At 40.5% G+C, this 27,530-nt stretch overlaps 1 protein-coding gene across 4 annotated transcripts in view; it reads right to left on the bottom strand.

The window, feature by feature from the left end:
* JAM2 (junctional adhesion molecule 2) overlaps nt 1-25,168 on the bottom strand; it is a 37,330-nt gene extending 12,162 nt beyond the window's left edge. For 2 of the 4 annotated variants that reach the window (XM_071810140.1, XM_071810151.1), the window contains exons 1-2: nt 24,807-25,168; nt 1,801-1,866 (exon numbers count right to left, since the gene is read on the bottom strand). In XM_071810140.1, the coding sequence (XP_071666241.1) occupies nt 1,801-1,866; nt 24,807-24,861 (121 nt within the window). In that variant the 5' untranslated portion in view covers nt 24,862-25,168. The remainder of the gene's footprint in view (nt 1-1,800; nt 1,867-24,806) is intronic. The other 2 variants (XM_071810162.1, XM_065862662.2) reach the window with 2 other exon arrangements.
* Nucleotides 25,169-27,530: the final 2,362 nt, after the last annotated feature.

The following is a 27,530-nucleotide window of genomic DNA, read 5'->3' as shown; positions in this document are numbered from 1 at the left end:
CAGAGACAACATAATTAAACCCTCCTTAGTTACAGTTCCCTTCTCATATTTTTTCCGTACTAGCAGTGTCAGCAAGAGGTACTTCCCAGGTCTAATTGACTTGCATTAAGGTAGGCCCACAGGATGCTGTGCATCACCACAAACTCTGCCAGGCCTGGAAGAACTTTCTGGGAACTTGGAGAGGTCTGGACAATGTTTAATTTGGATTTACATCTGGTTTGGAGGCTATCATTTGATTACAGAATCTCAGGTTGGAAGGGACCCATAAAGATCATTGAGTCCAACTCCCTTGCTCCTCACAGGACTACCTAAAACCAAACCATATGACTCAGAGCATCGTCCAGATGCTCCTTGAACTCTGACAGGGATGGTGCCATGACCACTTCCCTGGGCAGCCTGTTCCAGCAACCAACCACCCTTCTCTACAGTAACAGGAGTTGGAGGAGAAAACAAGAACACATTCCACAGAATCACAGAATATTAGGGATTGGAAGGGACCTCAAAAGACCATCTAGTCCAATCCCCCTGCCAGAGCAGGAACACCTAGAAGAAACTACACAGGAATGTGTCCAGGTGTGTTTTGAATGTCTCCAGAGTAGGAGACTCCACAACCTCCCTGGGCACCCTGTTCCAGTGCTCTGTTACCCTTACTGAGAAAAATTTTCTTCTCAAATTTAAGTGAAACCTCTTGTGTTCCAGTTTGAACCCATTACCCCTTGAGATTGCACCAAGGATAAATTTTTCCATCACTTTCCCAGGGATGAAGGTGAGGCTGACTAACTATAGTTACCTGGGTCCTCCTTCTTGCCCAGATCAGCTGCATTCAGTTGAATAGCTACATCTGTCAGCACCTGCCATTCCCTTAGTGCTGCTACACAAAAAGAACTCAGCAAGGTATCTGAACCATGTTAAACTGATATATCTTTATCATATACATAACAACAGAACAAAACGCAAGCCATACCATATAAAAAGACAGAAGCTAATCAAGTTTTAATATTATCTGAAGAGCTTCTCTTTCCTCTTGCCTGTCCTGAGCTCTAAATGCATTAAGTTTTTCTTCCTCAAAAGTGACAAGAATACTTGACAATAGCCCGGTTGACAGCTTTAGAGACCACGAAATACTTGACTATTCTCTCAAACAGATCAATAAAGCCTAAAGCTCAGCAAACAGTCCTTTCAATTCCCAAATTCCCATCTCTCTCCATTCCAACCAATTGCAAAGAAAAAACAATCAAACAGAAAAACCCACACAACCCACAAACCTCACATACACACTACTAGGATCCGTTTCTCATCTACCCAGCAAACATCAGGTTTTCCTCCCTGCCTCTTAACTTCTCTAGCACATTATCGGAAGTCATTTGTCATTTTACGTATGACACATACATATATAAATAGCTATTATAGTTACTGTCAATTAGATGACTTACAGTTGTTCTCTCTTACGTCCCTCACTTCTCTGTCTTGTAAGATAACTAATGCTTCTCTCTTCTGTCAGTTCCCAGCGTTTTAGATGGAGGGAAACCAGGCAGAAGTTACAGAGTGAGCTATCAGGACTAACGAACAAGTCACAGAATAGGTGAGGCTGAAAAGGACCTTTGGGGAACATCTAGTCCAACCCCACATCAAGTAAGAGAAAACAAAGACAAGACCAAAATTACACAGAGTCAATGGAGAAAGTAGGACCAGGGCCCCTCAGGAAAGAAGACAATCTCTACAGTTGCACAGCTTCTGCATGCATAGCTTGCAAGTGTTGCGTATGTATTTAAAACAATGACAGCAATGCCCATACTGTACCCTTAAACTCCTCTGCTTTTACGTTTTTGTTATCCGTTTCAATGGAAATTCCAGACACTTTACGATCTGCAAGGGGACAGAAAGAAGAAAAGACAATTTAGCAATAAAGAGTTGTAATTTCACGTGTGCTTCAACAGCTACAAGTAATACTTTAAATATGTCCTTATACTGGACAGAATAGATATTGACTACTAGAGACACCACGGGACAAAAAGCTACATCAGGCTGGCCACGTGGGTGGCCTTGAACAATTCATCTTTTGCTCCCCATGCTCTGGCACCTGTAAAAAATAGTAATATTTCTCTTCTACAATAGCACAATAATATTTACATGTGAGAATTTCTATATAAACAGTAGGCATTGTTTTATACTGGAGTAATATCTCAGTCTCTTTCTAACTGGGGAGACTTGTGTTAATCCGTGTGTTTTCCATTGTACTCCTATTACAAGGCAGGTGTGTTTACTGAGGAATACCATGTACAGCTTCTACAGCGTTTAAAAAAAAAAAAAAAAGTGTAATCAAGAGTTACCTAAATTTTTTGTTGAAATGAAAAGGAAAACATTAGTCAACGTTTCTATAGTTTTACATTGAAGAGAGGAAAAGAAAACCTAGATGTTGTTGGATATCTATTTATAGGGGATACTGAAATTCCAGAGAGAACAAGTGAAATAACCATTACCCTTACATCAATCCCCATCTAGCTGACTCCTCCCCCACAGCATCTCACTATACATCCTCCCTCCTGAGCTGCTCTCCTCCCAGGAAAGGACTCCACTGTGTTCCCTCACAACCCAGAAGCATTCCTGCAGGGCCCCAGAGCCAGTCATTTATTATGATTACTCCATGGCAGGCTACAAGTCTACTGAGTGCTTAAGAACAGCTAAATACAGTTCTTTACACAAGTTTACCTTAGCTTTCCCCCCTCCCCGCTGCTCCACCAAGCATCTCCAGTTCCACTGAGTTTAGGATCAGGATTGAAAACAGCATGGACAATCCTAATACAGTCCATTTCCTTCATCCGCATCAGCCAAGTGAACAATCGCTACAGAGGGTACGAACAAGAACCGAGCCCCTCTCTCCATCAACAATATTTAGAAACACAGCTTCTTTAAGAGCCTAATGTTCTTTTAACTGACAGTAACTAGTCTTGCTTTATTTCTTCTAGTCTAGTCTTGTTATTTCCCTCTCTCACACACACAGACCTCCTTTGTTCATCCCCAAAGAATTTATTTCCCTTTCCCCTGCCTAACAGCAGAAGAGTTGCACACAACCTAGTAGATAGATATCCAGTCTTGATCCAAAGACACAAACAGATCAAGAATCTTTTGTTTCTTATTGTTTTCTTCTGACAATTGATTACTTCTGTTGAAGCATGTGCCTTGTTTCACACTGGAGCAAGTCCACTTGGGCTTTCAGCTACGGTTTCTCACAGCTCTGAGATAGGATGCTGCTTTCTCTCTATGAAGGTACTGTCACAGAATCATAGAATGTTTTGGGTTGGAAGGAACCTTCAATGGTCATCTATTCCAACCCCCCTGCAATGAGCAGGGACATCTTCAACTAGATCAGGTTGCTCAAAGCCCCATCCAGCTTGACCAGGAATGTTTCCAGGGATGGGGCATGTACCACCTCTCTGGGCAACCTGTGCCAGTGCTTCACCACCCTCAAAATACACAAATTTGTCCTTATAACTAGTCTAAATCTCCTTTAGTTCAAAACCATTATCCCTTCTATTGCAACAGGCCCTATTAAAAAGTTGTCCCCATCTTTCTTATAAGCACACTTTAAGTATTGAAAGGCCACAATAAGGTCTCCTCAGAGGCATTCTCCAGGCTGAACAACTCCAACTCTCTCATACTTTTCTCATAGGAGAGGTGTTCCATTCCTTTGATAATCTTGATGGCCTTCTTTGGACCCTCTCCAACAGGTCCATGTCTTTCCTGTACTGAGGGCTCCAGAACTGGATGCAGGACTCCAGGTGAGACCACATCAGATCAGAGTAGAGGGGCAGAACCATCACCCTCAGCCTCCTGGTCACACTTCTTTTGATGCAGCCCAAGATACAACTGGCCTTCTGAGCTGCAATTACACATTGCAGGCTCATGTCCAATCTTTCATCCACCAGTATCCCCAAGTCCTTCTCTGCAGGGCTGCTCTCAATCCCTTCATATCACAACTTGTGCTGATACCCAGGGTTGACCCAACCCAGGTGCAGGACTTTGCACTTGGCCCTGTTGAACCTTATGAGGTTTGCATCGCCCCACTTCTTGAGCTTGTCCAGGTCCCTCTGGATGGCATCCCAGCCCTCCAGTGTGTCAACCACACTGCTCAGCTTGGTGTTAACTTGCTGAGGGTGTACTTGATCCCACTGTCTATTTCATTGATGAAGACACTGAACAGTACTGTTCCAAAACACCATCATGGCTCTCTTCTCAACTAAAGATCATTGCTCACGCTTCAAGTCTGGCACTACAGATGGCATTCTCCATCTAAATTGTTCCTATGACCATTTCCCTCCAACATTTTCTAGTTTTTTTGCAGCATCCTTTAAAAATACAGATTGCAGTTGGTAACTGTAACTGTTGCTTGATGACTCACAGCTGCAACAATCAGAATAGGTATTTGAGTCCCCAGTCCTATAGTAGAAGTTCAGTTACTCATTCACTGTATCCTGCTGTGGCAGGTCGACCTTGGCCAGCTACCAGATGCCCACCCAGCCACTCTCTTACTTCCCCTCAACACAATGGGGGAGACAAAATGAAAAAGCTCATTCATACATCAAGAGAAAGAGAGGGAGATCAAGTAGTAATTACTACCACAGGCGAAACAGACTCAGCTTAGGGAAAATAAATTTATTGTAAATTAAAAATGAATTAAGTGCAGGGGTTGTAGGGATTGAGGCTTATTGCCAACCCATAGCAGCTCCTCTCTGGCATTCCTTGCTCCACACACTTTTCCCTTGCGCCAGCATGGGCTTCTTTCCATGGACTGTGGTTACTGTCAGGAGCCTGCTCCAACGTGGATCCTCCATGCACTTCAGCTTCCTTAAAAGCACATCCACTTGCTCTGGTGTGAGGTCCTTCACAGGGTGCAGGGTGGATATCTGCTCCAGAGTGGTCTTTACCTGGGCTGCAGGGCAATACCTGCTCCACTATGGTTTCTACAGGGGTTGCAGGGGATCCTGCCCCTCTCCCCTCAGGACTCACAGGGCTGTTTCTCACATTTTACCCTCACTGTTGGGCAGCATTTTTCCCTTCCTTACACAGACTGTTCCTGAGGTGCCACCATGGTGGCTGTGGGGCTCAGCCATGCCCTGCGGTGGGTGGGTTGGAGCCACTGGAACCAGGCGTGTCCAGCATGGGGCAGACCCAGCCACTCCTCACAGAGGCCCCAGCAGACCATGCACCATGTACCCCTGTATTACTCTTCAGAGTTGCTGATTTCCAGATATCCCACCATCCCCTTCCAAATGTATGTTCAACATTTGTTTCTTGCTTCACACCTAGCAACATAAAGTAAATTTTCATGTGAGCACATTATGAAAAGATCCACACTTGCATGCAACTTATTGTCTTTCCTTAATGTTTAAATTACATTGCCACTTATGTGTTACCCCAAGATAGCTACAGCAGAAGTTTATAATACAAAAATAAATAAGAAGAGAAGACAACAATTCCAGCAATGCCATTTGCGTATCCTTAGAATACTGAAATAGCAAAAAAATATTTGCATTACAAATATCACTTGGAAATTTTTTCCACCTTATCAAGAAAGGAAACTTTTCCTGTTCAACTTTATAAAAAGAAATAAAAACCAAAAATGACCCCCCACACACCCTTTTGAAACCAGAGGAGGGAACCATTTCTCTAGCACCTCACAGAATAACTCTTACTCCTGCATGTCCACAGAGAGCCCATCTCCTTGGTTTTGTCCAAGCTTGGCCTAGAACAGGGATGTCAAATTCATTTTCACCCAGGGCCACATCAGCCTCATGGTTGCCTTCAAAGGGCCAAATGTAATTTTAGGACTGTATACGTGTAACTACTTTTACATTTCTGGTCTAGAATAAAGCCTGAAGTCATTAAGTCATTTTCCTTTTAACCTATTAAGTCCTATTTAGATTTAAAGAAAAAAATTAGCTTTTGACTTTCACCCTCCTCCTCCACCATATCCTATATGACAACAGATAACAAACCACATTTATCTATTGAAATAATAGAAGAGTATTTTGTTCTGAGGCTCTGAGAGCAGCTAACACTTAGGTAGGAACCATTTCTAAGGTTCCAGGATGGGGGTAAAGCCATTTATAAAATTAGTGGCATATCAACATTCTCTGGACACAACACAGCTCGAACACATGCAATTCCCTACTATACTATATTCACTGTTTCATGGACCTGGAAATTGTTCTCTTCTTTTATGCAAGTGTCATCTAGCTCACTGTCACAATCTAAGTATTCACAAGCTAGAAGCCACACTAAGAAAACATGTTTTATGACTTCTGGGGCAGGATCGTGGTACTTACATCTTACTACATAAGTTATCACAAAATTACTTTGCCTACTTTGTATTAGGAGCTCGCAATTGCACAAAGCCTCCGTATTTCCCCTCGCATCAAAGGATTTATAGAATACATGAAGATCCTATTATGCAATGCCATTAAGTACAAAACACGCCAGAGAAAAGAAAGAAGTTCAACATATATACAGACCTCCTCCTCTCACACACAAACCACACATATGCATGTCCCTCTGCAAGAAGCAGTAGAGTCTGTTTGGACTTAAGGTGGTACAGAGACAGCTGACCAGATTAAAACCATTATATATTCTGATCAAAAAGACCGGAGAACTCTTTAAAGCTAGAACATCTCTTTCTAAAATGTCCTTTTAGAAATGCCTCTGCCAATTACTCAGAATCTAAGGTTTAAGTTTTGGATTTTAGTTTGTCATATAGAGAGCAATAGTGAAGAAAATGACATTACTGTACTAGTAAACCTTTCGTTCAAACACTTTTATACAGACTTGACAAAACCCTACTCCTTGTGTCAGTAACTTTGCTTAGAAGTAAACCCCAAAAATACACACTTTCCATCTGATAATCACTCATACAGCTGTAAACTGATACTACGAGCTGGAGGAATCATTAAGGAAAAGCATATTAGTCAAACCAAATCAAAGGAAACAGTGTGCCTGGAGGAAATTACATGAGAACAGAATCAAAACAAAGTTATAAGTACAAGAGAAAAAGCAGTCTTATGGTATTTGCTTTGCCAAGTTCTAAATAGCAGGTGGTCTAGAGCAAAGCTTAACAAAGGATTTCAGAGGATACTGTAGATTTAGGAAGTCCGCTGTCCCAAGAATAAAGCAATATTGAGGCCAATTTTCTTACTGAAATCTCTGACAGAGAATAGGAAACCAGATATTTGTTTGGTGTTAGCATCCTTCAGACACGTGACCACCATCAGCAACGTGCTTAGATGCTGATGCAGACTTCTCAGCTGTGTAACTACCTACTATGAGGTACTCAAATACCTAGAGTTTTGCCACAGTTACATCATTTAAACACTCACGTCTGGTTTGGCTGTCTTGTTACCGTATTTTTTTCTAAGAGAAGTAGGCCATAGTGGGGAAGGGGGAAGAGAAGTTATCCACCTCTGGACAGAAGTAGTTGTGAATCACCTAAAAAGAATAAACACAACAAAAACCACTAACTTGTATTCTTCTTTGTAGTTTAAGATGCAGTTGTTACAACCTAAAGGCTACCAACCCTGCTCATGGTGGTGTTGGCAGGCTAGACTATAGTAACTCCAACAGTTAATAACAGACAGGCAGGGCTCAGACCCACCACTCTTCCCAACCATGTTGCTGTCAGCAGTCAGTGTTTAAGCAGCCTTCATTTTCCATCAGTTCTGCTTGGTGAAGTCTGACCTCCAGCAAACATGCTGGAGAGAGATCCTGAGTACTCACAGCCTCCGCAAGAGTCTCCTATGTTGGCCGAAGTCCTTCACCAATCTCTGAAACTGGCGATTTAGGCACCAAAACTTAGCGTGAAATAATTGGAGTAAACCCAGCTTCATTAAGTGAACATAAACATAGCATGAAGAGTTCAAATTTTGGACCAGGGCTAGAAGTTATCCCACATCATGGGAAAAAACAGAAAGAGAAGCTCAGTCTTTCAGTTCTCAAGTCACAAAATTTCTTGAATTTTAAAGAATAGTAATAGAGTAGGATTTATTTTGAGCAGAGTTTGTTTGATTCACAGAAAAACAACCCTGCATATCTTCAGCCACAGAAAACAAATAAGGGAGTCACTTGAAGGAGGAGTCCACAGGGTAGGAATAATAAACCCATCTAAATCCAGATATGGAAAGCAAGTTTGAATTTTAATAGGTGTGGTGTCACTGCATAAAGGGTGGTAACCTAAGAGAGAAGGCACATTTTCTGGCTGACCAGCTAAAGGGGTCTAGAACATAAAAGGAACTTGAAGAGCCACCCCTTCACTTACACAGTAGCTGTCAGCGGCACTTCTGTTGAATTTTGGAAACTGTTAGACTTAAACACAGCAAGTTATAGTCCTTCAGACTCTAGAGCTGCTACAATCCACTGAGACCTGGTGGCAACAATTACAGCTCTTGAGAATAGCTTAACATGCTGTGAAATACGTGTCAAGATTTTCAACACTCTTACTGGCTAGTTAGGACATAGACCTTGCAAATGTTTTAATCAAGGAAGAAAACCTGTGGATCATACACTATGTACACATAAGAAAAGTTTTTCTAGCAGCTTGAAGAAGCTGCTTTTAACAAAGAAGTTTTTAGTCTTGACAACAATAAGGAAAACTGTTCCTCAATACAAGCAGATGCAGTGCTGGTGTTTCCTGGCACTACAAAGAAATTGTTCTAGTGTATCTGTGCTGGTAATGTTTCAAGCATTAGGAAAAAATATGGCTAGTTATTTTCACTCCTTAGACAGTACTAGAAATGCAGTGTCTTTGTACTGACTCTTTGAAATGACAGAGATGCAGTAGAAGCAGCAAGCTTTTGGATACTCAGACTGTTCAAAGAATAGGGGCGTGCAAGGACTAAAAGCTTACTGGCATAGTAACACAGCTTAACTTTTCCTTACGGAAAAGGCACTGCCTACAACATAGATTTAGTAGTAACCTCATGAAAAGCCTTGTAATAAACCACAATTTATGTACATAGATACCTGCTAGATTTTCCTCACCTCCTTCTATACAAGCCCTCTCCAAACTCTTGACAATTTTTTTGTTTATGCAGAAATGGGCTAGGTTTTTGGACCAAAAGAGCAGGGATGGTGGGGGCAGAGGGAAGAATACAGCTAAATCCAATATTTGGTTTGGCATCTCTTTTGGAAGAGCAGTTACCACAAAATTAAAATTCCATCTCTACAGCTGAGTATCTGAAACACACAAAATTGACCCTACTTCTGCTCCCAGCGAAACCAAAAAACATTCCCCAAAACCCAAAGGCATTTTCCTCCTCAGCCAGGGCTCAGAGCCATGCACAATGGAGTAATCCTCCACTCCGTTTACTCTCCTGAGCGGAGCTATACATTTGAAGGCCAGCATCCAGATGGTAGGTCAGTTAGATATATAAATACACATGCTAAGTGTCTTTCTGGGAAGTCAGCAGATACTGTCTTCACCCTCTTTCATTAAAATTAAGGGCAAAAGCAGTCAAATTAAAAAAAAAAAAAATCTACAGATACTCAGGTGAGACAAAGCAGCCAAGTTTTAGGGTATCCTGCCTGCAGGACCTCTATTGCAGCAAAGCAAGGTGTCATCCAAAAGTGTGTATTAGTGTGGCTCCTTCAAACAGAAAAGCCTGACACATAATAGATTGTTTCAGAAGAAAAAACAAAACAAAACCAAAACACCATCTCCACTCCTCCCTCAATAAACCAAACCAAAAAACCACAAAACAAACAAACAAACAAAAAAAACCCAACCCACCCACTCTGGCTAAAGTGACAGAGTTTAAATGGCCAAGCTGCTTAAGTTCAAGTAGTTTTTCTTGGGTTTACTACTTATTACATATCCACAGGTCTAGAGCCTAATAGAAAACAGTGCTATTTTGTTCAAATATACCAAAAATAAAAACAATCCTTCATGCTCATCTGTTACAGAAAGTAGGTTTTAATCAGCTTCAGTAACTCTACCTTCATAGTGGACATCACACAAGAAACAGAATGCAGAACTGCACTTTCATCCAGCCAGGAGCTTTGTCAGAAAGTGATTAAGAGTAGGATTTCTACCCACATTAAAAGCTGGTATTGGATGATCTCAGGAGCTCTCAGTCTCACCGGGGAAAGATGTTCTTGTGTTAAATGCCTCAACTATAGAGCAGACTAGCAAAGAGGTTTTCATTTATTATGCCAACCTAAGAAAGAGTTAATCCTTAGTTTTGTGTTGTACTGTTTAATGCAAACTGGAAGGCTAGCACACCAGCTGATGGTGCCTTTATTCTTAACTTTCAAGGTAAGCAAAAAAAAAAAAAATCTTGGAAGTAATAAGAAGCTGGAATTTTCAGAGCCAATTACCTAAAGTTACCAGTAATAATCTTAAGAGTTTAACATCATATTAATGATTCATTTCAGAGCAGAGCCCCAAGGACAGTTGGCCCTGGAAACACAAAACTGGAAGTGCCTGTAGAGGAGAAAGTAGGGAATAAAAATCAAGTGGCACAGGACAAGAAAGTAGGAGATTATTTAGGTCAGCCTTTCAGAAGAAACTGAACACAAAACCACAACAATTCCAGATAAACTGAACAACCTCCTAAGTGCTTTCAGCAGTCCCAACACTGAAAGACTACTACAAGAGATGGTGTGGGAAATTCTGGGGCAGGGGGCAGGGGGGGGAGTATATATAGATATATATATCTGTAATTAATAATTAAAATGTAAAATTCAATTCCCTTCAAAGTTTTGTTTGCCTCCTCTTTTTCATTTCACACAGAAGAGATGAACAGTTTGAATGCATAGCTTGCAAATGTTCAACGTAGCATGGAGTTTATCCCAACAGAGAGACAATTCAGAAAGCATGTGCTATTAGCCAAATAAATATTTATAGCTTGCACTTTCACAAGACTCAAAACTCCACTACTCTTCTTGTCTCCATGGCAATTCATAGGTTGCTTCTGAAAGTGGGGGATGGGCTTTTAACCTAGTCAGGCTCTCACAAAAAAGCCTATTTTCCAGCCCTCTCCCAGTCCTGCCCAACATTGGTTTCCACAGCAACTCAGCAGTGGCTCAAAGGCAGCTTGTAAATGCAGCGCAAGACTACAGCTGCTTCAGCTGCTGCTTAGTTTAAGATGCACCAGGATGCTGAGGATTTGTGTCTAGTACATCATGTTTCAAGAAACCACAAGAACAGGCTATAGGAATAGAAGCCCCTCGCTACTACTGTCCCACCCACCTCACATCACACACTACAGAAAGGATTTGAAAAACAAAACAAAACAAAACCACAACAAACAACACAAAAAAAAACCCACAACAACCAACCAGATTTCCAGTTGCATTACCAGGTGTAACAATTCAGCAAAACACTTGCCTGTGCAAATAACTAGAGAAATTGTTGTCAAATGATTATTAAATCAAAGCAAAGCTATTCACCCAGTACAAACTAGCATGTTTCTCTGAAGTCAATAGTACTAGCCTGATTTACATCAGCCGTAAAAATCAGCCCTGAATCACAACATAGTTGGGAAACTACAAGAAACAAACGACCCTTCCAACCTCTCCCTCCCCACCCCCAAGATTCTAGCTCACAGTTTTGATAAAGATCTCTGAAATCTACAAGGTTTAAGTGACTTTTGCTGGAATTGCTGAGCAATTTGAAAAAGATAAACACGTTCAAATGTCGTATCATTTATACACCTACAAATACACACACTACTTATCTTAAAAAAAGCCTGAAAACAGATTTATTTTATTTCCAACTGTGCCAACCAGCATTAGTCAGAGTTCCAGTAAAGACCATATGAAACTGGAATCCCAGCTCATTCAGAACCAGTGAAGTCGTTTAAGCTCCCTCACTTAAGGATCCCCTTTCCAGATGCCAGGAAGAACACCAAAACACTACAATTTTAAATCATTCTAAGTAAATACATTGTTATAGCAAAGGAAAGTCTCTTCTTCATTTCAGCTGGAACCAAATTTCCTATGCATCCTCAGTCCATTCTCAAGTTTATAGCAGTTTTTCCTCAGTAGGTCTCCTCAACACTTCTACAAAGCAATTTCACTGCAGAGGATGAGTAACCTATAAGTATGCATTAAGTTCTGGCTTCTAAAGGCATAGGAATAGCTAAGTAACCATAACTGTGCATTGCAAACATATCTTAAGCAGCAGGTAAGATAGCTAATTGGACCAACCATGCCCAAATGTCCATTTTTGGCAAAGTATAATAAAGCCAAGTCAGCATTGTCACCTTATGACCCCCACTGAGGGGATGATATATCTGAAACACATTAATTAAAAAAAAAAACCACAACACGTTCTCTCAGAAGCAAATATTGACCTATAATACACTTTATATTAATATGCAACAGATGTAAGAATAGCTCCTTGTGGTATGTTTTTAAGAAAGGGCTTTACACAGGCTTTCTTCCATTCAGTTTTTGCTGACTTTGGGACATGACTTCATTCTAGCTAGCATGTCCATTACCAAAAAAAAAAGTTAGAGCCTTTCCAAAAACAGTAGGATGCTCTTTAAATACAAATACTCAGCAAGAGCTTTGTGCAATGCTTTGTGAATTCGTGATTTCTGAGGAGATGTTTCCAGTAACTGGGGGTGGTGGCGATGTTTTCATTTGAGCAAATTTCACTCAAACCAAAATTTTAGGACTGCATCCTGCTAATGAGAAACAGCACAGAATTCAGTCTTTAACTTTTTTCCTCCAGGCTACAGACCAGATTCTTTGCTAATATGAGATAGGAATACAATAACCACTTCTCTCCTGGACGAAATAATTTGGTGAACCCTTCCTAATAATCCAAATACAATTGCCAAATTAGCTCATCCCATTTTCATTCACACATGATCTCTTACACTGCCAAGTTTGCTCAATTGTCTCTTCCTGCCAGAAGCAGCTAACAGTCATGTTTGATGACTATTACTTTCAATCAACATCATAGTTTACAGTAGGAATATATATATTTAGCCTAAATTCTACAGGCCTTTAACAGACAATTTAGTTCTTTAATATAAAATTTTATAGAACCACCTTCCAGCACATTTGAAAAAGACTGAAGCTACTCCTTCAATTCAGTTAAGCCTGATAGTATCAAAAGGAGCTAGAACAAACAGAAGATGTTTTGCACAGTTAAAGGAGAAGGGTGATTAGAAGAAATCCTCCGGAAGGTAGAGCTAGGAACAATAGGTCACAGTATAATAGGTGCCAAGTTTTCCTTAAAGGGGATGAAGAGGGCAAAAAAAACCCCCACAACCCAAAGCAAATAACACAACAAAAAACAAACCCGCTGCAGTCTTCATCACATTAAAAGCTAAACAAGCAAAACAACTCATGGGTATTCAGATCAGAAAACATTACAAGAACAACACTGGAAAGTTACACAGGAAACAGGAATAAACATAAGAGTAATTCTGTGCTTTATTTATTTTTAAATCAAGCATAAATGTTAACTTGGTGATCATCACAGCTTTTCAGCAGAAGAGTTGTGTTAGGAGCCACATCCTCAAGAATATTTGGGTAAGGTTTGCTAATGAAACTCTGCTGCTTTGCATGAGAAGGGAAAGCTCAGTATGTGAGCTAACATTCAGAATTCACTGGTTTGCTGTTTTATGTAACAGGATTTGTTTATCTTGTCTGCAGGTACTTAAACTACAGAAGTACCAGCTGTTTCACTGTCACAGATATGAAACAAGCAAAAATGTCAGCAATTCCGTAATGCTGTGAAACTACAACAAAAAATAATCCAGGAGATAGATTTGTATGGAAGACAAATAGTCTTGTCAGTATTAAAGAGTCAATCTAGTCACAGTTCAGAGACAGAAATAGTACCAGGAACATGCGGAGGCAGGAATTTTTTACTTTTTTAAGCCATTAGGTGCCTTTAAAAAAAACAAACAAACAAAAAAACCCACCATATCTGACAAAGGATTCAGCCTCCTGGGTCTCTTTCTTAAGTGCAACTTAGTGCTTTAAAGTCTGGTGGTTAAAATGGTTACATCTGGAATACTCTACAGCACACAAAAAATGGAATATCATCAAGACACTTGTGTTATATTTCTAAAATACTTGTTAGAGTCAACAGATAATAGATCAACACTTTTCATGAAAACATGACTCCCAGATAGGCATAACCACTACTTTAAACTACTAGTTTGCCATCTGCTTTGCCCACTTCTGTCCATACTCCTTTTACAACCATGAGATATTGATGCTGTAGAAACCTGTGTAATGCTATTATTGCTTAAACTGAAGTTTCCTTTAGAAATAAGGCTAAATAATACCACTTTAAAGGTGCTTATGCTTCTTAAACTCAGGCCAACTAATTTCGGTTTAAGGATCTCTCTTTCAGAAAGGTGGCTGAGGAACAGGCCAAGGACTATGCTGGCGAACAGATTATACAAGAAAATGCAAATCAGCATAAGCACAGTGATCACGTGTAACTCAGACACAAAGGTTTCAGAGTTCAGGTCTAAATTCACAGAAAAATGTATTTTAGTGAGAAAAGGATTTGAGAATATTTGCATATTTATTCCCACTGTTTTTGCAGGATTGAGCTTCTTCACTGAGTCTGCATGGTACAGCATCAGCAGAGCTATGAGTGGCCAAGAAATCAGGAGAACCAGATGGCCTGTTGAATAATAGATTGCTACCAGCATTTCTCTTCTAGAAGAGGTACTCATCACCAACTATGTAAAAGTTCAACGGTTCTGCTGAAAGCTTCAAAAGGGCAAATTCCTCCTTACCCCTTCCCACTATTTCCTTAATTGCTTGTAACATCTAATTTCTGCTGGAATCCATAAGTACAGCACTACTTCAGTAATAAAGAGCAGCTCCGTTCCTTGCCCATCCTGTCCTACCTTCAAGCTGCTCTTTTGCTTTGGGGGTGGGAGGAAGCATACACACACATATACAGTCAATTGTTAAAGATGCCAATGAGATCCAACTTCAACTTTGCCCCCTCAAAATATTATAAGACATTAAAACCAGTTGTGTTCAGAGTTTACCAAATGCTAGGCTGATCCTAAATACTGACTTATTCCCAGCTTTCCAAAGTGAGGTATAAAACAGTTTTTTCATTCAGTAGATCTTGTCTCTTCTTTTAGGTTCTATTGTTTTAATAGAAGACAAATTATGTCTTAAAGTTTCATGACATTTTCATAAGAAAATATAGGTTTTCTGTGACTTTTTTTGTTGGACTGGAGGCTAGCTTTAAAAGGTAAGAAAAAAAACCAAACTGTGTAGCTCTGATGTTCCATGGAAGACACTAAGTTTAAGTAAAGAAAAATGTTCTGCACCTGAAAGTCTGTACATACAACAACTGGCTATCCCCCTCCTCTTTCTCTGTTTACATAGCCTTCAAAATAATTGAATAAACTGTAAGTAAGTTCAAATGCTTACAAAGAGACACCACTTCATTCTTCTCTCCCCAAAAAAATCAGCAACTGTGTGTGGATTGTTACAGCCTTGAGGACTTGGCTAGAGATACAACTGGAACATGAATGAAATAAGAAAGAGAGTATGCAGTGACAGGGGAAAAGTAGAGCTGAAAACAAGTTTTTAGTTAATCTCTCTACATACAGTGCTGATTCTCTGTTGATCAACAGTTCCCCAGATGACTTTTATCCCCCAAAACTTTATTTATTGAAAGGCACCAAAGAAAGAATGCTGTAAGTACATTAACTTTTGGAAGTATCCCTGAGCCATCATTTCAACAACACCAAACACACAGAAAGAACAGAATCCTATTTACTTTTTATGCCTAATACATTTCAGAAGACTCCTGTGTCACTTTATTCAAACAGCAGTAGTTGATGTCCAGGATTTAAGTCTTGTTCACAAAAGAAAAATAAATAAATAAATAAAGCAATTGACTTACAAATGGAATTATGTGAAGGCATCTTAAATTGCATGGCAAGCAGGAAAACCACACACTAACACAGCCCAAGGGGTCACTTCTTGATGACTCAGCAGACTTCCACTATAGCCACTTCTGCTTACTTCTCTTTACCTCCTCTCCATGGCACCGACCTTGATGTTACCAGTGAATCTGAAGTGTCTGAATTTGCTTGTGTCATTAGTCACTCCGATACTACAACAGCATAATTTTAAAAATCTTATGAGCCCTTTCTACCTGGTTGTCCCAACCCTTCCTCTCTTTTACATTTGCAGATGCTGTACTGCTCTATTCCAATATTGAAATATTTATTTTCCTTTCAGGAGCCTCTCAAATGATTATGACATTCTTGTGTATCAGTGAATCACATTACACTAGGGAGGACCATTATGTTGGTAAACAGAAGGCAACGACAGCATTCACTGCAAGACACAAAGGATTCTCAAATACTGACTAAAAATAATTTACCTTCCACATAAAAGTATTTACTGACATTTAAATTGAAAGCTACCAAGTCTTCTGGAAGATTAAAGACTTTCTGCACAAAGTCTTCCAACATCTAAGCACTGCTATTAATGATATTTTAATTGGACTTTATGCAGACATTAGAGGAGAAAGAAAAAAAAAGGAAAAAAAATTAGGGACACCCCTTCTCCACCTTCCAAGAAGAACCCTGTGATACATGCTTGTTCTTTAAAGAAAAACAGGCGAGATGGACAGACAAAAAAATCCCCAGTCAACAACACACAACTCAACTCAGCAACATTTATCAGGTGTTTTTGTTTCTGAACAGTGTTAAGCAGATACCAGTGATGTCTTCGGTTTTAGCGGTAACCCTCCTCTACTTAATTATTCCTACAGCTAGGAGCTGCAAATGCCTGAAACAGACTGGAGTTGTTTATGTGCAGCATAAGTCACTGATTAGTTATAATCTTCTGTGTCTCAAGCAATGAAATATATGCATTTATCTGTTAGAAGTTACTAAAATTTATACCCTTTTCCACATCTTGGCATATAACATCTTAATTGGTGAGACATCACATTAAAATGCATTTAACTCAGTAGCAGCAGCAGCATTTAAAGAATTTTCAATCATGTCACATTTATTACAGAAAACAGATTTCTGCTTAGAATTAACTTGCATAAGTTAAGAGTTAACTTAATTGACGCACACTCTTCTCATGTAGCATGGGCCTGACCTTCCCCCAATCTACATTTTTAAAATGTTCAGGCTCTCAGGCAAGCCCAACACTGTAACACCAGTGCATCAGACCCAGTAGAGCTCTGCACCATGAGATTGGTGGCTCAGTGTCCCAGCTGACACCTCCAGCCAGAGATGCTGGAGCTGCAGCCAGCAGCCCGCCACAGGCCTTGGAACACCAAACCCCACACTTCTCATCCCCAGCCACTGTGCTCTCTCAGATTTTTATGTATCTAGGCAGGGAAGCAGCCTCCCCAAATACACAAATATAGCCCTTTGTTATTAAATACATGGAACAGCTTGCTTGAATCCCAGTTTCAGAAGAGCTCACCACCACCAGCTTGAATGGTGTCAAAGCTACAACAAAGCCCTGTCACATCCCCATAATCCCAGTCAATCTGGCACAAGGGTACATAAAACAAGAGCCACAAACAACAAGCCAGGAGTTTAAGAGAGAATTTTTCACCTCTGTGGTTGACTAGCTTAAAGACTGGAAGATGGGTACAAAAATTAGTTAAGTGTCCCAACAGTCAAAGGGTGAAGAACAAATATTTACTTTCTAAGACCATTTTATAAAAACAGAAAGGGTACTGGAGCACAAAAGCTAGCCATAGAATGCACCTAAACTCACCTATGCCTTCCGCAGATATCATTATAGATTATGTATTTTTACTCATTTTTCAATACAGCCACTAGAAGGCTTCAGCTACAAACCAGGGCCTCCCAGAGACAGGTACTGTCTGTACATTCAAGTGGTAAACTGCTGTCAAACTCACATAATATGTATTCAGACTCCGGTTTCTATATAATTTCCTTATATGTTTACCAGTATGACAAGCACTAAGACTTCTCCAACTCTAAGTCAGCTCTAGCCAACATACAAGTCCTTAGAATACCACCCCCCAATAACTTCTCCCAGCTCATACTGGGCACTTTCTGCAGACTGAGAATCAATACATAATAATTTTTGTTTATTATATTAATTTGAGCAAAAGTAACTTCTCGAGAATGTGTGTTCTATCATTACCTCCAAGCACTATACTAGCGGTTTGAACAGCAAAGATAGCCCTCATATTTAACATTATCTGGTATCAAAACAACCCTATAATATATCACTTTCCATCCAGACAATAATATGTTTTGTTTCCCTTTGAGTCTGATCCAGTGATTTTGATGGGCTTGAGAGCATGTTCAACCCTTAAAAAGTTAAAATTACATAGCTTTTGTTTGAATTATCTATTGAAACTTCATACCTGTAGGATCTGTTCTTTCCACCTCAAGTCTGACCATTTCTTACTTTTTCAAGTAGCCACAATCAAATTGTAGCTATTTCAATACAAGTTTCATCTTCCTATCTCTTACTGAAAACTGTTAAATTTTGAACTCATAAAAAGCAAGCGCTCAAAAAAAGCTTACTACCATTTTTCCTACCATGTTTTCCCCCGCAAATAATCTTTGAGAGAAACTGGATGCCTGCTTTAATTTCTATTAAGCAGGAAGGTTTACAGACCCAGTAGTGGTTCAACAACTACAGCTGTTGTTTGGAAATTGTTATTTTCCCCACCTTCCTTCTCCAAAAGCTCCTGGACCTCCCAGTGCGTGTTAGAAACTGACAAGCGAACAGGACCAGATGTTCAGCTGCCAAGCTCACCTTCTGCCTGGTTTAAGACATTTTATATAAGCACTTGAGTGCTCAATGATATACTGTGAGCATAGAGGTGACACAACCCATCAGAGCCTTCCAGAAAAAAAGAGTGGCTTTGGAAATACAGGTGAGCACAAGCACTGGCAATCATCCAAATACTCCTCCAGCCTGATCTGCTGTCTCATTCTCTGAAATACATATTCATTTCTCTAAAACAAAACCAAAACACAACCGTATTTAGATAAATGAAACAAATCATTTGTCTTGATTACAAGACACCATAATATTTGCTTTAAGCTTCCTGTGGTGGAATTACAGGACAATAATGTACAAAGCTCTGAGGAAGACATGACAGGCTTTTCTGCAGAAAAGTTTTGTTAGAACTGATAGTTCTTTGAAAAGTAGTGGGGATAGGAAAAGATATGCCAGAAAGCAAAACTGTAACAAAGCTAACTACAAAATTGGGGGTAGGGAGAGGGAAGGAGGAAAGTGAGCTAACCAGAACAGAATTAATTATTGGTAAATGAATTGCCTTTCACCTTCCACATAATACTTCCCTCAGTTTCCATTAAAGTGCTCACCTCATCATAAATTAGTCACTAAACTAGAAAGTTATAACTTGTAAACCATCTGTTTTCCCACATACACGCAATAGTGCCACAAAGTTATCACACTGGAGAAGAAAAACCCCAACAAGCCAAACACAAAAAGACAGCAATAAGATAGTTCATTGTATACATCCACAGGGACACTATTTTAAGAATTTTTGTTGTTGTTTGAGATCATTGTATAATTTCAAGGGAACCTTAATTTACCCATTCCATATGGCCCTGGCAAATAGTCTGCAATGAAAAATACAAATGTCTAGCTTGTGCTTCAATTGTTTTGATATATAGTATATTTATACTGTGATGTGGACACTTCTGGCTGTGTGAACATTTCTTAGGAATCTTACTTTACATAAGCATTTACACTGGAGTCACCTCTAACATTGCTAAGAGAAAGTACAACATCAAGCCTTACTTTGAGAAAAGTACTCCTAAAAGGGATTGCCAACTGCAAGGAACTGATGATAAACTGTCTTCAGAAGCACTCCAACAGAAAGATGACATTTTGAGTGTTGATGGACTAAGTAGATCACACCATATGTAAACTTTTAAATCCCAATTTCAGAATTAAATTACTAGTCCTTTTTGCCCCTCCAAAAGCACTGACAACCCAAACCTACACACCCCAGCACAACAAGGGAAGCTTGCTTATTGCTGCTGCAGAAGATTCACATGCATGTCACCATCCATCTTCAATGAAGAAATATCACTATTCTTTACTTATGCAAAATTATGAGAAAACTGGATTTTTTTTTTAATATCTATTTTACAAGAATATTCTCCCATACATAAGAAGAGTACTTCTCTCTTGTGACCACCAGCACTTGAGAAGAAACTAAAGCACTCAGGGCACAAAGCCTTCTCTAACATTTTTAGCTCACTTCTTTAAAAAGGGTTCTGCACACACCACCAATAACAGTTGGGTTAATCAGTGGATGCAGATCGGTTTGGTAGCTCTAAGTCACAAAAGATGATCCCACGTGTTTTGTGAAGTCAGTCAGCTAACAAGTAGAGGTGAAGTCAAAGTTCAACTACTTGTGAGTTCTTACATTTGTGATGTCGTCAGCCAGTTTCTGCAGCAGAACCTGGCAGCTACCATGCTGCTGCCAAAGCAGTCTGCAGTAGGAAATCTAGGTATAATACAGGAAACAATTGGAAAAATATCTTTGTGTAATTCAGCTAAATAGCCAATGAGAAGACCTCATCCAGGCTCAATTAGATCTGCTAATCACAGTGGTAGTTTTAACTCTCATTATTAATGCCAGATACCCTATGCTATTCCTAATTACCAGAAATACATGTCCTATGACATGAACAAAGAATTATTGCATCATTAAAGCTGAGAAAAGAGGACCTCGGAGGCCAAGCGACAGCAAAAGCAAGTCCTCTACTTGCATACGTCCACCTTAAACAGAAGAAAATGAGGAATTTCAGTTGTCTTGACATGACACTTTCAGATACATTTCCTGTCTCCTGTATTCAGTGGGATAAGATAGTCACCCTCATTCTTAATTTGCACATCCAATAGCAGGCTGCAGGGCCAGTAACCTGAACTAAGGAAAAGCCCCTTCCAAGTAGCATGCTCAGGTTTAAGGGAAATAGTGCGACTTGCTCAAACACAGCAAAGGCTATGATTTCCAAGAAACATGCCAACAACACACAGCCAAAGTTTTTTCTGAGCCCTGAGGATCTAACCAAGAAGCTGAAATTGTGAAGGTTGTAACATAGAGAGAGGAACATGTCTCCCTTTTAAAGACAGGAAGGTCTTCCAACCAAGTCCTCAATTTTTATCAATTTTAAAAGCATTCAGGCATCTCATGCAGTGTCACCACAGTCATAAACAAAAAAGTTAGGCTGAACATTATAAACAAGCATTGATTTTCTGTAGTTAATTTTCATTTGTCCATTTATATTTAAGAAGCTTACTGTCATCTCAGCCTATGTTATGATGTCTAAGAGTATGTGCAGGTTAGTAGACCACTAGTGGCCTATAGCAAAAGAATACTGCACCTCAACTGAAACAGCAAGAGAAAGAACCTTCCTTTGATGTCTCTTCCCCCCAGTTCCTCTCCAAAAAATAAGTAGGGTGGTTTACAGTATTATGTTGTACAGACATTACTAGAGAATTATGCGGTCTTAGAAATTTCCCATCTCACCTGAATATGGACTCTAATTTAGAAATCAGAGTAAGTCTCTATCAAGTTAATCCAGCAAATGAAGAAGCTTCAACAAAAGACTAGGGATTGACACTATTCCCAATTTTGAGTACACCAGTTGTACATCACACATAATCAGGAAAGCATAGTTTAAAGACTTGCATTGCCATTTCCTACAGCCAACTCAGTCCTGCTTTATGATCTCTTTTTGTGGGTGTGGGGAAGATGCAAGAGGCTTTTTTGGTCTAGAACCTCTGTATCTGGTTGAAAGATTCCTGAGCCTTAAGGAGCAGTTTTTTAAAAGCCAAAAATAAACAAACAAACTCTCACCTTTTTTACTGTTCAAACTACCTCAGTGAGTTCCATCAAACAGGCAACTATTTATTGCCTCTGCATTGTCCTCTGACAAACACATTGTACTGGATTTGCTTCCAGCATAACCAGCTAAAGTCTAATTTCTAATGTACATACCACCTCTTCCAGAGTAGTCACAAATGATTAACAATCATTTCTGTACATTTTCTAACTGCCTCCTCAATAGAGCTCACAAGTCCTCCTCTGTGGCACCTTTTAAAACTTCTCAAATAACATGTTTCAGGAGCTCATGCTGACAGAGAATATGACTGAAGACCTCCAGTTCCCTTGCTTTCCCCTGAATTAAAGGTGAAAGTGAAGCTTTAGCTCACAGAAACCACTATTGCTGCAGGTCAATATTTCTTAGTAGGTTCTTACTGAAAAGCAATCCAAACCTCATCTACCTCAGCACTGCTATGGCTATGCTGACATCCTTTGACGGGCTTATACAGCTACTAACTTTTGCAGTTAAACTATCAAGCAAGTTCTCTAGACCTGCTCCGTAATATAATGTTCACATGCTTCAAGTATCACCCACTGCTTTCTTTCCCTCATTAGTGTCCACCCATTCTTCATGGCACATTGGGCCCCAGTCCCACATAAGAGGCCACTCAACCCATACGTCTGACTCAGTCTTATTGTTCACATGAATATACTCCAGCTACAGGAGCAGCAGCAGACTCCCAACTGCCTGGATTTCTGCCTGGACTTCCTCTGGCTCACACAAACAATCTGCATTTGCACTCCCACCTACAGTCACTTTCTTCATGTGACGACTTCTTATCAGTACCTTGCTGGTAAACTTTCACTCCACCTGGTGTTTCTTAGGAAGTGGGACAGGAAGAAGGAAAAAAATAAAATAAAAAATGTAAGTCTGACCACAATGTAGTCACCAGACTTTGATCCACTGTACTGCTTCCAAACCACCCTCTGTCTTTTTCTCACTGGTCAAAACCCACATTGCCAACAGACACAACTAACCAGAAAGCTGAGCAGCCTGAAGACACTGAAACCTGTCACCAAAAAGACCCCACAGCAGCTCAGATATACCCATGCAGCTAACAAAAAACAAGCAAACAAACAAAAAACAACAACAAAAAAACCATTTTTATTTACTATATGAAAGAGAAAAATCTGTACTATCTGCCCATCTAACAGCCCAAGATTTCCATAAGGTTTCATAGAAGCAAAGAGAAAAACTGCCATCAAACCAAAGACCTAACAGACACATATCTCTTCAAATCTGTCCTTGACAGGATTCATCCCTCCTCTGCAAAAAAATGAGTTTACACACACATGTTTCTGTTAGGTAAGGAGGAATGAAAGGTAAAATACAAAACATATCCACCATCAGCACTGTGGATGCCCCACATCCACAACAGAGTGGGAACCCATTCCACTGTGGTTCCTGGTGGTCACTTCATTGCAAGACTGTGCTACCTGATTCTTTTCACAGTTTCTATGTACAGCTTCTTTCCCTAAAATACCAGCAAGACACAAGAAGCATACAACAGGAGCACAGTAAGACATGATCTGAAAGTGACAGCATTATCATATGGCACTGTTAACACTGTATATTAATTCATTGTTTCTTCACAGGTATGTGGCCTCATGATAGAGGGAACTAACTAATGCTTTAAGGGTGCCTATTTTAGAGCTTTGTGTAACCAATTATGCTAAGAAAAAACAGAACCTCGCTGAATGCCGAGACAAGAAGTTTTGCAGCACCTAGCTGTAAACTTGAGAAGAATGAGATAATGAAGATTTACAGCAAAAGGGAGGAAGCAGTCTGGTTTCAATCGACTTGGCAGCTTGGGTTCCAGTCGATTCAACATAGAGCCAAAGGTAAAAAGCTCACTGTGACAAAGCTGAAGGAGCCTTCATCCAAAGACCCCTCCTCAAGACCACCAGATGGCACTGCACAGGCGTAACAGGGAGGGGTCAAGGAGGAGACTATGGAAATGATTACCTCGGACTCATTTTAATAAGAAGCGGGGAAAGATTATGGATATGTATAGGCATTCCTGGGGTTATTATGAATATGTAACACCTTACTGTATTTAAACACACCTCATATTGTTAGAAGTTGCACATGAATGGTGGAACGATCCCTCTTGCACCCGACGTCAAAATAAACATACCTGCTTTATAATCTTGTGAGTTGTAAAGTTTTATGACTTTATAGGTTGTAAAGTTGTTTCTGCATATTGCTCACGCTGCATTTTTTTTTTCTTATTTCAGTGTGCTCTCTGGATGGGGCAACTTATGTCAACTTATTTTAACATCTTCTCCGCCCTCCCCCCTTCTATTTTTTAATGAGTTAGACAATAAAACCACAAAAACATTAGAAACATAAGTCTGTTCTGAAGCTGCAACATGCAGCATTGGCACCAAAAAACATGCTTCCATCTCTTTCTCATTCATCTTGTAGAGGCCATTAAAAAAGCAAACTACGCAGCCTGCATCCTAAAGTTTGCATCACTGCAGAAACCCACTAGCTTGTGCTGAAACAGGGCCGGCTTAAACAGGTTACATCTGAGCAAAAACAAGAGACACATGGAAATAATCAGCGCGCACTCCCCCGGCTGCAGCGAACGAGGCGTTCGCTTTTATTTCGCTGTTGGAGACAAGACTTGGCTCCTCTCGCTCCGAGGGCGAAGGAGGGGAGAGGACATCCCGCCGCGGTCCCCTCGCCCTGCCCGCAGGCTCCCTGGGCTGGGCAGCGCTGCCGCGGAGGCGGGCGCAGCTCTCGGCGGGCAGAGTCCGGGAGGCGGCCGGGTGACCCCTCGGCCCGAGCCCTCTCCTTCTCCCCTTCAACACACCCACCCACACTTTAGGGGAACCGCCACCCCGGCGGCCGGGGCGCTGACGGAGGGAGCGGTGCGCGATAGCCCCCACGCCTGCTCCGCGGGGAATGGACGCGGCCACTTACAGCTCAAGAGCCCCAAGTAACCGAGGAGCAGCAGACGGAGACTGCGACTCGCCATCTTCCCGGCAACGGCCGCTCCCCACCGGCGGCAGCGGCTAATAACGGCCGGGCGACGCCGGCGGGGCGTGGGGCGCGGCCGGTGGTGGGGGGGCGGCCCGGTTCGGCCTCGGCTCGGCCCGGGGGAACGGGGCGGCGCCCGGTGGGCCGGGGGCGCTGCCGCGCAGCAGGTGCGGCAGCCCCTTCGCCCCCTTCTTCCGCCACCCCAAAAACTTTTATGTTGTCCGAGAGGGCGCCTCCCCGCGCCGCGCCGGCTCCAAGCGCAGGGAGCCGCGCCTGCTGCGCTTTGGCCACCCTGGCGGGCGGCAGCTCCGCCCCAGCTCCGAGCGCATCGCTCTCCTCTTCATCCTCCTCATCCTCGCCGTGGGGCCGACGCGATGTCCCTGCGCATTCCGGGGCTGTGCCGTGCCGTGCCGTGTTCGGCAGCTCTCAGCTCCGTTTTATTTATTTGCAAACTGTGAGATCTTCACAAGCTCAAGGACATTTGTTGCAACAGAATGAACTTTAAATTACGAAAAGCTTAAACTTCTCGGAGAGGACCATAGTCTCTGTTGATACATTTCCAGAAGTTAAATTCACCCGGGGTGGTAGTAGCAATGACAGGGTGAAATCACGAAACAACAGTGTAGATGTTGTGGGTGAAAAGAGCGCGATGGGTCACTGTTTTAAGTGGCGGACTTAAAACACGGTCACAGTGACTCCTGGTGCCTGTGCAGCTCCACTGGACAAAATCTCGCCAGTCGCACGGCACGCCCGCTAACCAGCAGACGATGGACTACTCGGTGACCTTCAAAGCTGTTTTTATTAATAGTTTATACCAGTCTGGGAGATTCTTGATTAAATATACAGGCGGTGTAATGGCATTTTAAATTTATGAATCAAGGAAAGTTACTCATCGTGACAGTTAATAGTATATCTGAGCAGCTTCTAACGACATCTTAAAAATACCTTACCACTGATGTAATACAGTTCTATTACAAGAAAAATATCATAAGTATTTCTTTGATAATCAGAACAGCAACATTGGCTATATTTTGTTAGACTGTAGTAAAACGAGTAAAGTTTATTTATAAATAAAATTTCTGACAGCTATTTTAATGGAAACTGAAGAAGTGGGATGCCACAATGATCTTCATGTCAAAATCTTCTTAGCTTATATTTCATATGCAAAACCATAGATAGAATACAAGTAATACAGAGTGTTTCAAAATGATGAACCTAATTTCAAATGGATAGTGATTTCAAATTGGGTCCATCTTTTCGAAGCACCCTGCAAAAAAAACCAAACAAACCATATATAGGTATGTCCAGTATATATTAACACATATAATGGTGACATGTGTTTAATAAAATCAAAACCGTTCCAGAGGCAACAGAAAAGTTATCTATTTCATGTGGCCCAGCACATTGTAACTTTAAGCATATACAAAGTTTCATTGATTTCAGTTGCACTGCTTTACTGTTTAAAGCCACATGTTGACAGAAACCTTGTGTTGATATGAAACTTAAATGTGTGGGAGGAGCCTGGTAGAAAAAGATCTAGAGGTGCGGAATGTTAAGAAATGGCAGTATGGGATTAAATTAAGGATCAGCATAAGATGACTGCTAAAGCTGATGTAATGACAATGAATTGATGAGGAGGATGAAGAGATGCATCATGAGGAGAAGGTAACCATTACATGATGGGATCAAGTTTAGGCTACTGCAATAGTCCTTCCACCACAGTGAATACTCAGGTCCAAATACATAGACTTATATATAGGGTTTAATTTGGATTTCATTAATAAGACTCATGTCACAGTATATTAACTTAAATGTGTATAAGCAAGAGGTCAGAGTACAGTTGCTTTTTTATTTATTTATTTATTTTCCTCTTTTCAGTGTTTTGTTTCACTTGCAAGTGAAGCAAATACCCAGTGTACAGGGTTGTCTCCCCAACATTCCTCTGACTCTTTCTAGTACAGTTTCACAGTACTTTCACAGTTTCTTTACATTCCCCCCCTTTTTTTTTTTTTTTTGTTTTAGCAACATCTAGATCATGGTTTCTCTACTTGCTTTACACAACTGCAGAAAACACCAGCATTTACATGTGAGTATTCTGAATGCATTTACAGAATTATTGGAAAAAAGTTGTAATGCATATAGTTCAGTTAGTATATATACTTTTTCTTTATGTACTTTGCTGAAAAATGGTATTCTTAAAAATACTGTTAAGTACTTTGTTAGAAGAGCACAAGACTACTATCCATATTTTTAATCTTTTAAAGTTAAATGCAGTAAAAATATTTTCCTTAAACAGCACATAGAGCCAAACATGGAAAAATTCATTTGAGATGCTCAGTTTAACAGTTATTCTTGGAGAGCTTTCCATAGAGAGTCCTTTTTAGAATAATAAAAATAGTCTATGATTAACATCTGCACACAGAATGCCAGTCAAAAATAGCTATCTTATTTTGTAATAACTATTCTAGTTAAGTTCTTTGTATAGAAAAGCCTTTAAGAATTGTGTGGAAGTGCAACATGATTTCAAGACTCAGATGCTTCTTAATGATCTCAGTAACTCATAAACTGAAAGGTTACCCTCATTTCGTTAGATAATATTTTAGATAAATCTACATTCTTGCATTGCAATGGAATTCTTTCTCCTTTTAATGAAATTTTCTATTGCAA

This window comes from Patagioenas fasciata, chromosome 1 (assembly GCF_037038585.1).
Source record: "Patagioenas fasciata isolate bPatFas1 chromosome 1, bPatFas1.hap1, whole genome shotgun sequence".
NCBI lineage: Eukaryota > Metazoa > Chordata > Aves > Columbiformes > Columbidae > Patagioenas > Patagioenas fasciata.
The sequence above is the reverse complement of the archived record's forward strand: the minus strand, read 5'-3'. Positions and strand labels throughout refer to the sequence as shown.